The 14,840-nt window shown below is 36.0% G+C and overlaps 1 protein-coding gene across 1 annotated transcript in view; it reads left to right on the top strand.

Annotated features, from left to right (window-relative positions):
- Positions 1-14,840, top strand: part of LOC141909162 (nonsense-mediated mRNA decay factor SMG8-like) — a 288,966-nt gene that overhangs the window by 173,541 nt on the left and 100,585 nt on the right. The window contains exons 11-12 of the mRNA XM_074799548.1: positions 7,834-7,967; positions 8,583-8,670. Coding sequence (XP_074655649.1) covers positions 7,834-7,967; positions 8,583-8,670 — 222 coding nt within the window. The remainder of the gene's footprint in view (positions 1-7,833; positions 7,968-8,582; positions 8,671-14,840) is intronic.

The raw sequence follows: 14,840 nt of genomic DNA, 5'->3' as shown, positions 1-14,840 counted from the left end.
TCACTTTAAATGTGATGTATTCACAAATATCAAATATGCTTCTGGTTTGAATTTTAGTTCAGCCATTACTGAGAAATACGAATTTTAAATCGGCAATTTCAGCAAGTGCTCACTGCTATTGTTTATGTTAGCAGGTGCGTGTTTCTGGCGTCATCTCTGACAAACACTCGCGGCTTCCAGTCATTTTACTAGACATTTCATGCGGTATTTTATCATTTTGGAAGTGATATGAATTAATAAACTCTTACCATTGTATACAGTTGCTACCATTGTATATGACATGGTTATGGTAGTGAGTAGTGCTAGGTGTGTGAATACAGTGAACATATGATGTTTATTTTATCGATTATACGTAGGCTACGCATACTAGCTCGCACACGTGCTTGTGTTGATTGTCATAGATAACATCAAAAATAGCCCCACCGTGGGTTGAATGTGAACTATACGCATGAAGTGAACTCCATGCGTATAGCCTGATTTTGTATTGATTTCGGAATATATTTTTTGCGAAAAATATATTTTCTTAAACGCTTTCCGAATATATATTTTTGAAAAAATTCATTTTTCCATTAAGCGTTTTGGCGAAAAATATATTTCTAGAAACGCGAACAAATACAGAAACCCACTTAAATCATAAAACACGGCATGTGCGCATGTAGTTGCCTGCTTGTCACATAGAGATCTTAGCATTATACGATCTGAAAAATGTGCTGCACCGATCAGATTGCTTGTATAAGGCAGATTCATAAATAATTATAAATAGAACAGCTAGGGCTAAAATTAAATGTGCCAAGTGCGCAGCAGGTGGGTTCATGTAGTGGCAGTGTCTCTTAATGCCATCAGGATCGAAGGGAGGGGGACTCTTCGTGGACAGATGAGTTTTACAGCTCTATACATCAACACAATGAGATTAATATCAATTGGATCTAATACTCACCAAAATTTGAGTTACTGATAGGTAGAATACAAGATTTTTTTACATGACCTTCAATGATCTTATATATGTGCTATGTAGTCTTCGGGTTTACTATGAGTCATCTGGAAAATACAAGTTTCAGTAAAATGTTATCGTCTAGAATAGCTTTTTATCTCAAGAGGTTCATAAAATAATTTTTTTTACATATATATCATACATTTTATGTACCTTTTATTGATGGTTCTGGTACCACACAAAATGAAGAGCCTTGAAATGTAGCACACACATAATGAAAAAGAAATTTAAATGACCAAAAATTTAAAAAAAATGACAATACAAAATAAAAAGGGGTCGAGAGATTCAATGTCAATGGCAAACTAGAGGTTCAGGGACAGAATGCCCACTTCTAACTCTATAGGGTGGATATACCATTATACTAAATTCCAAAGTAATCCATTGAAGCATGCTGAAAGCTTCAAAATTTTGATTTCATCTATGAATGGACAGACGAACACATGAAAAGTAAGCGCAATATCCCTGGAGGCTACACCCTGAAATGGGCTTCAACCATGATATATTACAAATATAAATGATAAAATTCTACATAATTTCCATTGATCTTATTGCCAGAAGTAATGTCTCATTGTTCAGTTCCATTATGATTTGGGTACAGCTCCTAGATTCACTGAGTTTATTTTGCATCATTCCTCTCATGTCTTATTTGTTGACCTTGAAATTCATGCATGTTCTGAAATAGAAGATAAAAAGATTCATACTGATGCTGAATAAAAAGAAATTTTGCAAAGAATCTGTTAACCGATAAAAATTCAGCGCTGATTATTGATGCCTTATTTCACAATGAATGATTGTTCACTTTTTACATTACATTTGGAATTGGAATAGAGCTACAAACAGTCCAATTAACTTGATGATATCATACAACACCAGTACACAATCTTAGGACTCAGGAGCTATAAAATACGGTCCCAATTGACAAGTTACTCGGGCATTTGCTCGGCCTAGCATTATACCAAAAAGTTGTTTACTCGGCCAAGTATGAGTGATTGTTCGAATTCGACAATCCACTCGGCCGAGCTTAGTACTAAAAGTTAAGTTCTTTACCCGGCCGAGTAAACGATAGAATTCGCCAATCTACTCGGCCGAGTGACTTATTAAATTCTGCAGTCACACTCGGCTAAGATATCAGTAGTTCCTTCGTTCTTACCCTGTCAGTCGAGCAAACAATTTGTTTGAAAATGTCTGTGGGTGCCGCCCGATAGGTTCACAAGAAAAAATAAAATTGAATTTGGTCCGGTCGGTATTCTGTTCGCGCCGCCACTGTCACGCTCACTTCAAGATCATTGATTGAGAATGCTTTGCCAAGCAGGCAACGCTAATATAGTTCCTTGTAAGAAACTATCGCATTCTTTTGACTACAGGATATAAATGTACAGCTAAACGCCGACTTCGATCGGGGCGGTCACAAGCCTGTCCCACCTTAACGCAAAAATCCTTGGTTCTATCTCTCCCACCTTCAAGGGGTGGTAGTAGTAATGATATCTCTGATATTTCTACATATTACAAGACAATTTATGATGTTTTAAAACGTAAAAACACTGAACTCAGGCCCGCCGCTTCAGAATCGTCCGTAGCAAGAAAGAGCTCTTCTGATGTCTGCTTCATCATGACTTTGAGCACATCGTGTAGCCAGCCGGCCTGGTCCCCGGGGCCCGGTTTGGCTGTCACTCGATATCCTAGACTTGAGTCTGGGTTGAAGTAGACATTGTCATTTAAATAACTTATTCGCGTTATTCTGTATGAAATGCCGTGTGTCTTGTATTTTGTATTTTCTTATTTAAAAATTTGTACCTTTATTGAATTTGGGAATTTCATGCCGGAATTTCAATGTAATAAGGATCAATAATAGATTGAATTGAATTGTCACCTAATACACATGCCATCAGTGGACGCGGAGCCGTGTATGACAGCTATGCTATTATAAATTGCTTATCTCATGAAACCTACATGCCCCTAGTATCGAACATATTTTCTAAAACATTTGAATATTGAAATTATGTGTTTACACGTTTTTATATAGACCGCTTGTAATTCGCACGGGCCCTACACAGATCGTAGATATCTTCGTCATTCCACCAGCATCCCTATGTCAGGGTCTGAATTTTATATCAGACTTCCAAATCGTGTATACATCCGCCATTTAACCGATTAATCCGATTTACTTATCATTTCTATATACGGCTGCCGCTCCTGATATAATCATACATCCTTTACTATTACAATACGTCTTCTCATGATATTCAATGCGATATAACATTTCGACGTTCAAATAGAGGTCATTATATAATCACAGGAAGCCATTCTACATCTTTGTCAATAATATTTTGCCAAATAGCTTGTATGTGTACGCATAGACCTGTGACGTTTTGCACATCGATTTACGGTTGTCGTTTGTAAAATGACGCTGAATGGCTAACATTGTTTAGGTTTCATAATGGTAACGTTTTATGAGGCGTCAAAAAAAATTCTGGTTCTCTTCCATTTTGAAATGCTCATTGCAAATTCCTTTAAATGATTTTTATTAAATTTGTTTGCCTTTGCCCTCCCTTTTCTTGAGATAGTTTGTGCTTCAAGTAATAAAAGAAAAGGCCTCTGTTAAGAGTAATTCCACAATTCTCATTATTGATGCAGTAAAAACATTGCCAAACTTGAATGACAGAATATAGATTTTGTATTAAAATGACGATAATAGAGTCTATGAAGCGCAATCAATTTTCATTAGGAATCATTATGGAGCATGATTGAATCCATTTTGAAGGAAGAATTCCTAGAAACAAGGCATTAACCCTTTCACTGCCAGTATTTTGTAATCAATTAACCCTCTCCTGCCACTTATAATTAGTAGTTTTTGTAGGTATAACATACAATATATTCAATTAGCTCCATGGCTTTTACTTCTGAATTTAACTCGTGCGACTATATATGGTTATGAAGTAAATGTACTAAGCTATCTTATCCCACAAAAAAAGTGACGCAGTATAAACTAGGTCAACCAATGACGTCATCAAGACTGCCGCCGAACTTCATTCCAACCGAAAAATGAAATTTCAAACTCATATATCATGTTACAGTCACCAAATATATGATTATTTTCAATCTAATACACTTTTATGTAATGATTAATTGCTACCCAATAAAGTTTATTTCAAGATAAAATCCCACTATTTACAGATTAAAAGAATTTAAAAACCAGAATTTATTTATTCAATCAAAAATTTATAAAAGACACGACGTTTCGATCTCACCCTAGAGATCATCATCAGGTGTGAGATTAAGATTAAAAACGGGGGTATATATACAGAGGAGGACAGGTTAATTGAGTAAATTGGTGAGTGGGTAAATAGTTAGTGTTTGGCAAGGCATGAAGTAATATACTTAGAAAGAAGGGAATTATGGGGAGAAAAGCCATTATTTAAATTGGTACTAATATCTGAGTGACGAGTAATTAGGGCAGACTCAACTATGTGGCGTTTAGTGTAGTTGAGTCTGCCCTAATTTTTCCGGTTTTAGAGATAGGCCTACAAGGTCGTTGTCTTCGGCTCCCTTCAACATTTTCAACTGGCATCAAACCACAATTAATAGGTTGAAAATGCATATGGCCGGACCATAGTAGCTAGAGTGAAGAAGAGGTCCCCCATAAATGTTGCCATAATTTCAGTGGTCTGAGCTCAACTTTTGATCGATTGATGGAGGACCTCATTTCCTTGACAAGAGCCAGAATCTTCAGTTGAATCAGGAGGAACAATAATTGTTCAGGACAAACTGTATAACATGATAATAACTAGCCAAAAATTAGTTCATCAAAACAGCAGTTCCAAAAACTACCATCATGCTACCCCAAAATGGAAAATAAATAAATAATATTTTACTTTCATTTGTTTGTGCATCATGTACCCGTATGAGCTAACAATGAAGTTTCACTTCATTTGAATAAATTCTTAACTACAGTAATTCGAATTCTCAATTGTGTTTATTATTGTTTGGTAATTCCTTGCAACTTCTCATTTCCACGTTTCACACAAGAAGTAGTTGAATGAAAGTACAGTTAGGCTGAACCTGACAACCCATAATAAGTACTAGCATCGAAATTTGATTATTTCGATTTTATTTTCGGTGTCATTGAAATTCGTAAATAGAGGTTCAACTGTCATTGTACTTAGCATAGCTTCGATTGGGTTTCATATTTTTTACATTTTCTACAAGGAGGCCTTAAAGGGTCGTCCCCGGGTAGAGGTCAAAACTTAGTTTACTTTCTAAAGTTGCTGGAGCCTACCATCTCCATTCATACCTCGATTTGTCTGGCCTATGAGAATCGAACAACATTTTCCCATACACAGGCTTGGCTTTAGTGTATATGAAGGCTAGGCACTGCACATTGTGGATTAACTGGAACTCTGAACTCTCAAAATGAAACGAGTCAACAAGAAAGATCCAATGATTGAACGTTTATCTAACTATATTAATTAACAGCTTAAGTTATACATTATACAAAAAAGAAATCAGTTCTACATTTTATCCGAATCAAGCATTAAAGCCACAGATTCGCTTAGCTTGGGCTTGAATTCTGGTTCCATTGCTTGGTATTCTATTGAAATCCCCTTTGTTACCTCGGAATATCGCTTAGCTTTCAAAGACTACAAATTTGGTCCCAGGAAAACCAAGTAAGGCAGGGTACTACTGTACATCAGCTGTTGACTTATTTTTCTCTGGTTGAATCAAGTTATGACTGAAATGGCGTTCGTTTTATTTCATTTTATTAAATTGTGTCGTTTAGCTATCCCTGCTGCAAATTTCACAGTTGAAGTTCACTGGTGGCATCTGATTGCATGAAATATAATCACTGCTGCTACAAGAAGTCTTCTCTCTCGGTATCTGTATGTCCATCTTAGCAAATCAACTTGAATTGGTCCATGATTCCTCCTTTTATAGATAGTCTAAAAATAAGAATTGATACATTTTTCTAACAGATGCTATGTAATTTCTTTAACAAAACCTGATGATTTCACCACTCACCACAGCAAATAAATTATTTGCAATTGTTAAATCTATTCCATGCGCACAATGAATTAAAAAGGAATTAAGTAAGATCCCTTTTGTCCAAAAGCCGCATCATCATTATAACTAGCTATCAAATTTAACTTACCTCCAGTCTCCAACAGAGAACACCACAGTCGCCCATAGTCATGTGTGACGTGTTGACAAAAGGTGGTTCTCCTAATCATATTTTATATACATTGAAATGTTCAAATAAGATTTTTTTCGTCTTGTAGAAGTAAACCTCATTCTTGGAATATTCAGCATAGCGTTTAAAGTTGGCTTGTGCGGTTGTGATAGGGTTTTGATACATACTGTTTATGCATGCCTCTATAACCAAAAATTAGGTAGAGACTAAAGCAAAGGTTCAGGACTCGGCAGCAGTCTCGACCCGGAAAAAATTCAAAATGTGTAACTCGGAGATTTTCGATTGCTCTCCAGGAACTAAAATCAATCAAAACCATCTGCATCTGCAAGGCTGATAAAGGCAGCAAAATTGTTATTCAAGATTTGATCAATTACAATTCTAAAATGTTTGCTATTCTCGGTGATTCCAATTTTTACAAATCCATCAAAAACAACCCTTTGAAAAAGATGCAATCAGCTTTTAATTTAGGTTTAAAAAATATCTCTAAGAAATTTCCTGACCATTCGGACTTCATCTCCAAATTTAACTCTCGGCTTCCAAATCTTCCTTATGCTTATGGTCTTCCCAAAATTCATAAACCCAATTCACCTTTAAGACCGATCATTTCTAATATCAATTCTCCATCATATCGGCTCTCCAAATATCTGGCTAAAGTACTCTCCCCGGCTTTGGGTACTTTTTCTGATTCTCACATTCAGCACAATAAGGATCTTTTAGACAAACTCAAAAATCTCAAACCTAATGGACAAAAATTTATATCTTTCGACGCTGTTTCCTTGTTCACAAATATACCATTGGAACCAACTCTCAATTTCTTAAGAAGAAAACTCCCGGACTCCAATCTTGATCTCCCAATTCGCGTAGAATGTTTACTTGAACTTTTGGAACTTTGTACAACCAATCTATATTTCCAATTCCAAGACAAATTCTATGAACAAATTTTTGGTTTGGCTATGGGTAACCCATTATCCCCCATTTTGGCTAATCTTTTCCTTGTACACTTTGAATCTGAAATTCTCCCTAAGTACGCTGGCTCTAAACCTAACTTATGGATTAGATATGTTGATGACATTCTGTGCTTAGTTTCTGATATTTTTGATCTTACCTCTTTTATCGACTTCATCAACTCCCAATATCCATCTTTGAAATTCACTTTTGAATGGGAACAAAATGACCAAATTCCGTTTTTAGATGTTCTAATTCACAATAAATTTTCTCATTTGGTTTTCTCAGTCTACCGTAAACCTATCAACGCCGAGGCATACCTTCACTTCTTTTCGTTTACTGCTTAATCAATCAAAATTAGTCAAGGCCTCTTTCTCCGTGCAATACGGATCTGCAATGAAACCTTCCTTTTGGCTGAATTTGAACATATATCCAACTCTCTTAGAAAATTGGCTTACCCTGATCACATTTTGAAAATCTCTATTTCTAAGGCTAAACGTACTTTCTTCAATTCTAAACCTCCAGAAAACAAAAAACACATTTCAGAGTTCATTTTAGTTCCGTATGTACCTGTTTTGGAAAAGTTTCGTATAGTTTTATATTGTCCTATTTATAATTTCCAAAGGTTTCCATATTAATGATGCTGCTTGGCAGAAAACTCATTATCATTGCTTTGCAGCTATATTTCATTCTAGGTTCATTCTATTTCTAGCTGCCTTCTATTGGGACATGGTTTGATGTGGCAGATAAATTACATAACTTTTTTCTTGGAGACAATGAGATAATGGAGGTGGAATATACTACGCTCAAAGCAGCAGTTGAAATTGATGCCTCTTTTTCTGAAAGGTTTGATGTATTTATTTTTTTGTGGTTAACCCTTAGCATTACATGTCTATGTCATGTATATAATCTTCATTGTGTACTCGCAGATCCCATATTGGATTTTAGTGAAATTACAAATCGGCCCATAGGGTTCACTGATACGTCGATGCTCAGATGATGTGTGTGTTCCATGAGTTGTGTTCATTATTGTGTTGGATTTTTTATGTGAAGGAGTCAGGCTATAGTGAGATTTAATGGTGGCTTAAATTATATTAACCCACGAAGAATTCATTTCATACCAATGCCACAGTATTGGACCTGGATACAAATCCCACAAAACAGATCACAATATTCCTGATTACAAAGGTGCTATTTGAGTGTGATTCAAAAAGTAGCACTCTCCATGTCTGTCCAGTTATTGGTCACATGCCCATTTTTCAAATTTGGTATTTCAAACTGTTGACCAAAAATCTCTACCTAGCAAAAATATCTGTGTTTTGGCTGAGGAAGTGGACTAGCACAGACATAGCTTTTAAGTGGGGGTATCTGAGGTGGTACCGACTCATCAAGTCATAATGTAAATAAATCATTTCCATAATGTAAATAAATCAAACATTTCCTGTCTTAACTTTACTTTAGTCGATGCTTGAAGGTGCTACCACTTGCAGAAAGTGCTTACCAAGATGGCTTACCACAATTTTATCCGAAGTCTTACCATCTCAAAAAGGTAAACAGTGTAAGATTATGATTATTTGATATGATTAATTCATGATGATAGATGAACCTACCTCCCCTAAATGATTAAGCTAACGTCTCTGTTCCTTGGCCCTAGGCCATTTATGTTAATATATGCTTTTATTTTTGCTTTTTGACTCTTTTTCTATTTTCAACTTGTAACATTGTTATGAATAAAGATATATATATATAAACTGATTCAAACGCACATTGCAGATTCTTAGATTGAAGGATCCCTGTTAAACTCTAAAGCAGGCCTCACACTGCGCGGGTTTTTTTGCCAATGGAAAGATATTTAATGGTTGGCAACATTATTTTAAATGTTCTTATTTTGAAACATCACGATGATCAGTGTCCTTAAAATGGAGCAAGCATGCGAAAGTATTGTTGGTTATGGTGAAATATTTTCCGTCTTGTTTTATACTGACTATCCACTTTTTCGCATATCTTCGTCTTTTGGAAACTGAAAATACGAAACTGTGCCATGGTCATCAACATGATAATATCCCGACTTCATGCAGTATTGTACACAGCAGGTTCTGTTACTCTAAAAAGATTATTACAAACTGTAATGATTCAAGTTTAAGTGGAGCCTTGTGAAAATAGAAAGTATCACCTGTTAATTTGAAAGCTGCCCCCCTAGGTATGTTAACATCTCATGTGATAGATAAGTAATTACCTTTGAATCATTTATTTTGAAAGTTTTCAGATGTTTTTCGCCACTGTCATTGCCACCATCTTGCTGTGGTGGGTTTTTCTGTTCATGCAGACTAGCGGTACTGATATCGTAGTTGTGATCAACCATGACTACAAAATAAGCTGAAATCATTTTCAATATGAATTAACTAATATGACTGAGTATAGATTTAAAGGTCCAAGAGTTGTTTAGAGAAATGTCTTATTTCCAGCACATTTCTCTATGTAAATAGACTATGATTATATATGTTATTTTTATCCCAGCTTGTTTTTATCAGATCTATTACGAGCGCGTCATGTATGTTTACTGCGAACCAAAGCACACCATTTTTACAGTCATTGAATTAACGAAAGATCCGATAAATGGGGTTAAATCCGCTGAAAAGATAGATCCGGCAACTTTGTATCCAAGATTATTACATGTTATATTGGGTTGAATGGTGATAGAAAGAAGATTTTTGAATAATATTTTATCAATGATTTGTTTGGATGAATTTATTTCACAAGGTAAATTAATATGCGGTTGACTACATCACTTGACTTGACCAGGCACCCTGCACCAAGGGTCGGTACCGTAGCAGTCTTAAATTCCTTGTTTTGTGCTGGGAGATTCCTCATTAACGGGGTTCCCTATGCATCGCAACAACCAATAAGAGCTACGCGCACCTGCAACGGAGTCCCGTCAATACACTGTTCAGTAACATATTTTCCTTGTCAAACTTGTATTCTTAATCTATATTGTATGAAAGTAGAAATATTTATGTGGAAATATTCTAAAATTTATAAAATTGATTTTTCATTTTGGTAAATAAAACGTTCGTATGAATATTCGGATGAATTTTACGCAATTTTAGTCTACCAAAACTGGTGAACTAAAGTCTATCCCAGAGGTTATGATCGCAGCTTTTCCATTCAAAGAGCCACCAGTATCAACAACAATTTAATTGATACTGACAGCTGTAAGTGGTCAAACTCACCATGAGCATCGCTGACTCGCTGGACCCCAGCTGCTCGTTACTATAGTAACAGGCAAGAATGAAAAGAGCAAAACTTTTCGAAGCTTACACTAAGAAAATGAAGAAATTAGCAAGGAAAAATGAGCTTTGAAGTCTTGTTGCATTCAAGAGTGAATATTTTCCGAGGATACCAAAGTCAATGTTTACATTAGAAAGTGTCAGAACTAATTTTCAAGTTGAAACATTATATTTGGACGTTGTTTAAGCAAAATAGCAGCACAGTACGTACAGCACATTACGTGAGATAATAATTAAATCCACAAATAGTCATTTGTTAACATATTTGCGCATGTCTAGCTTTGTTAAGTGCACAAAATAAGAAATTAATCCACGAAAACTTGAATTCCATGTTTAAATACATTTTAAGTAATCGGTGTTCCTTGAGAATATACAGAAAAAACCAAATCTAGAGGAGTGAATGACCAGGATGGTCTTTAGTATTATTCACTCTTGAATGTGGTAGTTGCCTGACCGCAGTTACTTGCAGGGTTGAGCACATAGAAACCACAGGGTTCCAGATCTGCGATGATATGAACTGTTTGATGCACCGCAATCATAACCACTGGGATAGACTTTAGTATGAGATGATTTGTCAAAGTTCTAATTACTAATTAACGAAGCTACTCGTATATTACAAATCTCCTCTATCATTTATAAGTAATTTGAATTCGACAAATCATCTCATCTCTGCACTTCATAACGCTGTGGTAAAATCGCTTGGCCCAAGGCCAATTATTATTTTGAATGAAATAAACTTAATAATCGATTATCATTTAAGTTGTTATCGGTCAAATTATTGTTAAAAAGTCTTTGAAACCTATAACCGGCCATATTTCACTAAAGTTTAAAGCTAAACAAATCGATCTAACGGATTTGTTCCTGGCTACCACTGTCTGAGGTGTCAAGTCTCACGATAGTGCCCAGGGCAGTTGTTAAAGCGAACAAATCTGCATAATTAAAAGAGAAAGTAGATTGAACAATGTAACATGTTTTCATTGATATTAAAAAAAACTGTACCTTGAGAGCGCAGGACCTTTGGTCCTCTAGTGTTAAGTACACCTCGATGATTAGTCAATGAAACACCTGTAATTTCGTCGACCAATAAAATTGCATTGAATTGTTAGCATGGGAAGTGTTTAACTATGTGATATTCAATAAAATAAGGCAGTTGATATTTTGCCAATGCGTTATTATTATTCCTATTAACGCTATTTTGCCAATGGCTCGTTCTGATTGGCTAACGCCTCGCATGCGCACTGAGGTGAAAATTCAAGAAGTGTGGAGAATATAGTTAGAGAAAATAGGGGCATAAAGCGGGATTCAAACCCAGAGCAGCATATTGCTAGCCTAACGTCTTTCCACTAGACCACCGGGCTCACTGCAATCCAGCCTACATATAGCCTCGCCTTACCCTAACCCTATCGCTAGGAGTAAAACGGACCCGAAACCTCATCCTAACCCTAATCCTAACCCCCTAGACCCTAACCCTATCGATACCCTTACCCTCCCAATATGACGATTTTATTTTTATAATTAGGGTTTATGCTGTTCTTGTTACCTTTTCCACTTTCCAGACAAATTATTTTCATGAAATGTATCTCCTCTCAGATTCGACTACTAACACCTTATAAACGTAATTTTCAATTCTGACAGAAATATAACTCAGCGTCTGACCATTTCGAATTTGCGTATAGTAATTTATTAATTAATCCCTTGTAATAACCCGGTCTAAACAGCAACAAGAATAATGCAAAGCATTGTCATCCATTGATAAAAGTTCATCCCGAAAAGCCTACAAATTACCAGACGACCTCGAGCGTCAAACTCAACCTTAACCCTTTCAATCCCACTACCGTATGGCATACGGTACAAATTGACAAGCTAGCATACCCGTACCGTATGTGATACTGTATCACTTAACCCTTCTTCTAGAAGGGCATATCTATCAGTATCAGCCGGTGCTGCCATCTGCATAAAATCAAAGATGGCAACAGCCATGAAAAAAACAATTTGGCTGGATGAAACGGTTCAGCAGCTCGTATATGATGCTGACAGTGATGCTGGTGACTTGGAATTTGGTAGCGAACAAATTGAGAGTGACAACGAATATGGCTACATTTTCTGAAGATTTCTGGATCAAATCAACATAATATGGATATAACTGGTAGGGATTTTCATATGGAATTTTACTTCCGTTCACTTGACCCGGATCGATGACAACGACCGCAGAGTTAATTTAATGTAGGTGGGAATCCATTAACCAGGCAATGTAAGACATGATTTCATGCTCTAACTGCAGTTAAGGTCACCTTTCCACTGGGTGGTGCTATGATATGAGTACATATGGTAGCAAATGAGTACTCAGGTAAGCAATAATCATTGTTGGCTACCTACTTAATGCCTAGCTTTTTGGGGGATACGCCTAGAATAGAATAAGCCTTAAATGTAGTGTGTAGAGCCAGTGGAAAGTTTTTTTGTCATTGGCAGTCAAAGCCGTAACTTACGTGCAACTGTCTCAGATGCTGTAAGTACTTGACGTTTTGTGTAATTGTCTTTTTCTAATGCCATGTTTAAAATATTAGTAATCAGTCGTGCTAATGCAGAATTGGATTCATTGGGATGGGATACCAATTCATGGGCATCAAGAGTCCTACGTCATATGAAGCTTTTTAAAGTTTATCAGAGATTTGTTTTGGAGTAAACCAAATAGCCCTTGAAATACTGATTCCACGTGGCTTGACCGTCAGTGTAATAGATTTTTCATGACAAACGCATGATTCAAATTGGTCTCCTACGATATCTATTATATTTTCTTTCACTCCTCTATTATATTACATAACTGAGTAATTCTTCCATTTGATTGCTTAATTACAGGTGGAAAGAGGTCAGATGGCATGAAAATCGACTTTGGCTGACTAATTGGTGCGAGTAGATAAAGCGTTGAGGTTTCAAAAGATGTAGCCAAAATGCTTGTATCACCAGGGGAAGACAAATTATCCGAAGATAAATGAAAACTTCACCTTGTTGACCGTCAGTTTTTTTTTGTTGCTGTAATTATTTCGCCAGGATAAATAAAAAAACACATCATACATTTCAAAATCTGTGTTCAGTAGAATTTATTTCCATAAAATGAAAATTTATTTGACTAATTTTTATGTATTCAAGATTGAATTTGAATTCATCTTGAAACCTAGGTGCCTAAAATTCAATTCCTCAATGTCCCTGTAATGCCCAGTATGATGGAGTTTACACACTGAAAAACATTGGGCTATGTAAGTGATTTAAGTGAACAATATAATGACCGCCCTGCCAAGCTGCAACCGAGATGTAAAACAAGTTAGACTGCATTGCTTCGATGCTTTGACAATCTGACTCCTAAGCAAGATGACCTTCCAAATCAAATGTAAAATATAGCTGTAAAGCAGCAATAACAGGTTTTCTGACATTTTTCATACATGTGACCTGAAGGGATTCATTGCTTGGGATTCCATCAGCTATTGATTTATAATGATATCGATAATAGTGCTTTATTGGCGATCTACAACTTTACATATGTATGTATTCAAATATTTCAATAAAACATTAGTTGTCTTTATTGAATTAACAGAGATATATTCTTCTCTCTGTTGAACGTCAACTCATCAAAATCTCTCTTGAATGTCAACTTATCAGAGTAAGATTGAGTTCTTGATAGAACAAATCAAGATCTTTAATGATGTTTTTTTTCAAAATGCTTCATGAATGCATGCTGAAATCAATTAGCATTTATTGAGTACAGGTGGTTTAATTCAGTTTCAAAGCTGGATCACATCAAAAACATGGTATAAGTACATGTACACATAAGTGCCAAATGCCAATGGGTACGATAAGTTCATGCAACTCCCAACGGAACTACGAAAGCGCCAAACAATTAAGGTACATCGGCACTTTTTACGTGGTAGCCCTTGTGGATCCACATATCCCGCATATGTGTCATGCTCCTTCAAAATAGTCGCATGATATAAACTGATAAGAATTATTTTGGTGAAATCTTTTGGTGAAGCGCTTCCCAGTGCGACATTTAAACCAGCAAAGGCAGATCATGCTGCATTGGCAAAATATCCACTTCCTTAAGATAATGGGTTTGTGCAGTCTAATGCACCGATTTTCAAAATATCTTAATTTCAAATTATTGGATATTCTACGTATAGGACCTATGTACCACCCAATAAGTATGAAAGGAGCATAAACTAGGTAAAATCACTTCTAAAACACAATGATTTACGAACAATGTAGTAAAACTCACTCACCGTATGACATCACTTCTGGTTAGTTCTTTCTATCGCTGCAGTATAGCGCCACATTATGAGAAGGGTGTATCGTTTGTCTCGGAGTGGATTAACAGGGCTTTCAAAGTGATTTGAAATACCGGTTGCAGACAAAGAAATAGTAGTTGCAAAATTATCCCGAC

This window comes from Tubulanus polymorphus, chromosome 7 (genome assembly GCF_964204645.1).
Source record: "Tubulanus polymorphus chromosome 7, tnTubPoly1.2, whole genome shotgun sequence".
In the NCBI taxonomy this organism is placed as follows: Eukaryota; Metazoa; Nemertea; class Palaeonemertea; order Tubulaniformes; family Tubulanidae; genus Tubulanus; species Tubulanus polymorphus.
This window is presented reverse-complemented; position numbering and strand designations above follow the sequence as displayed.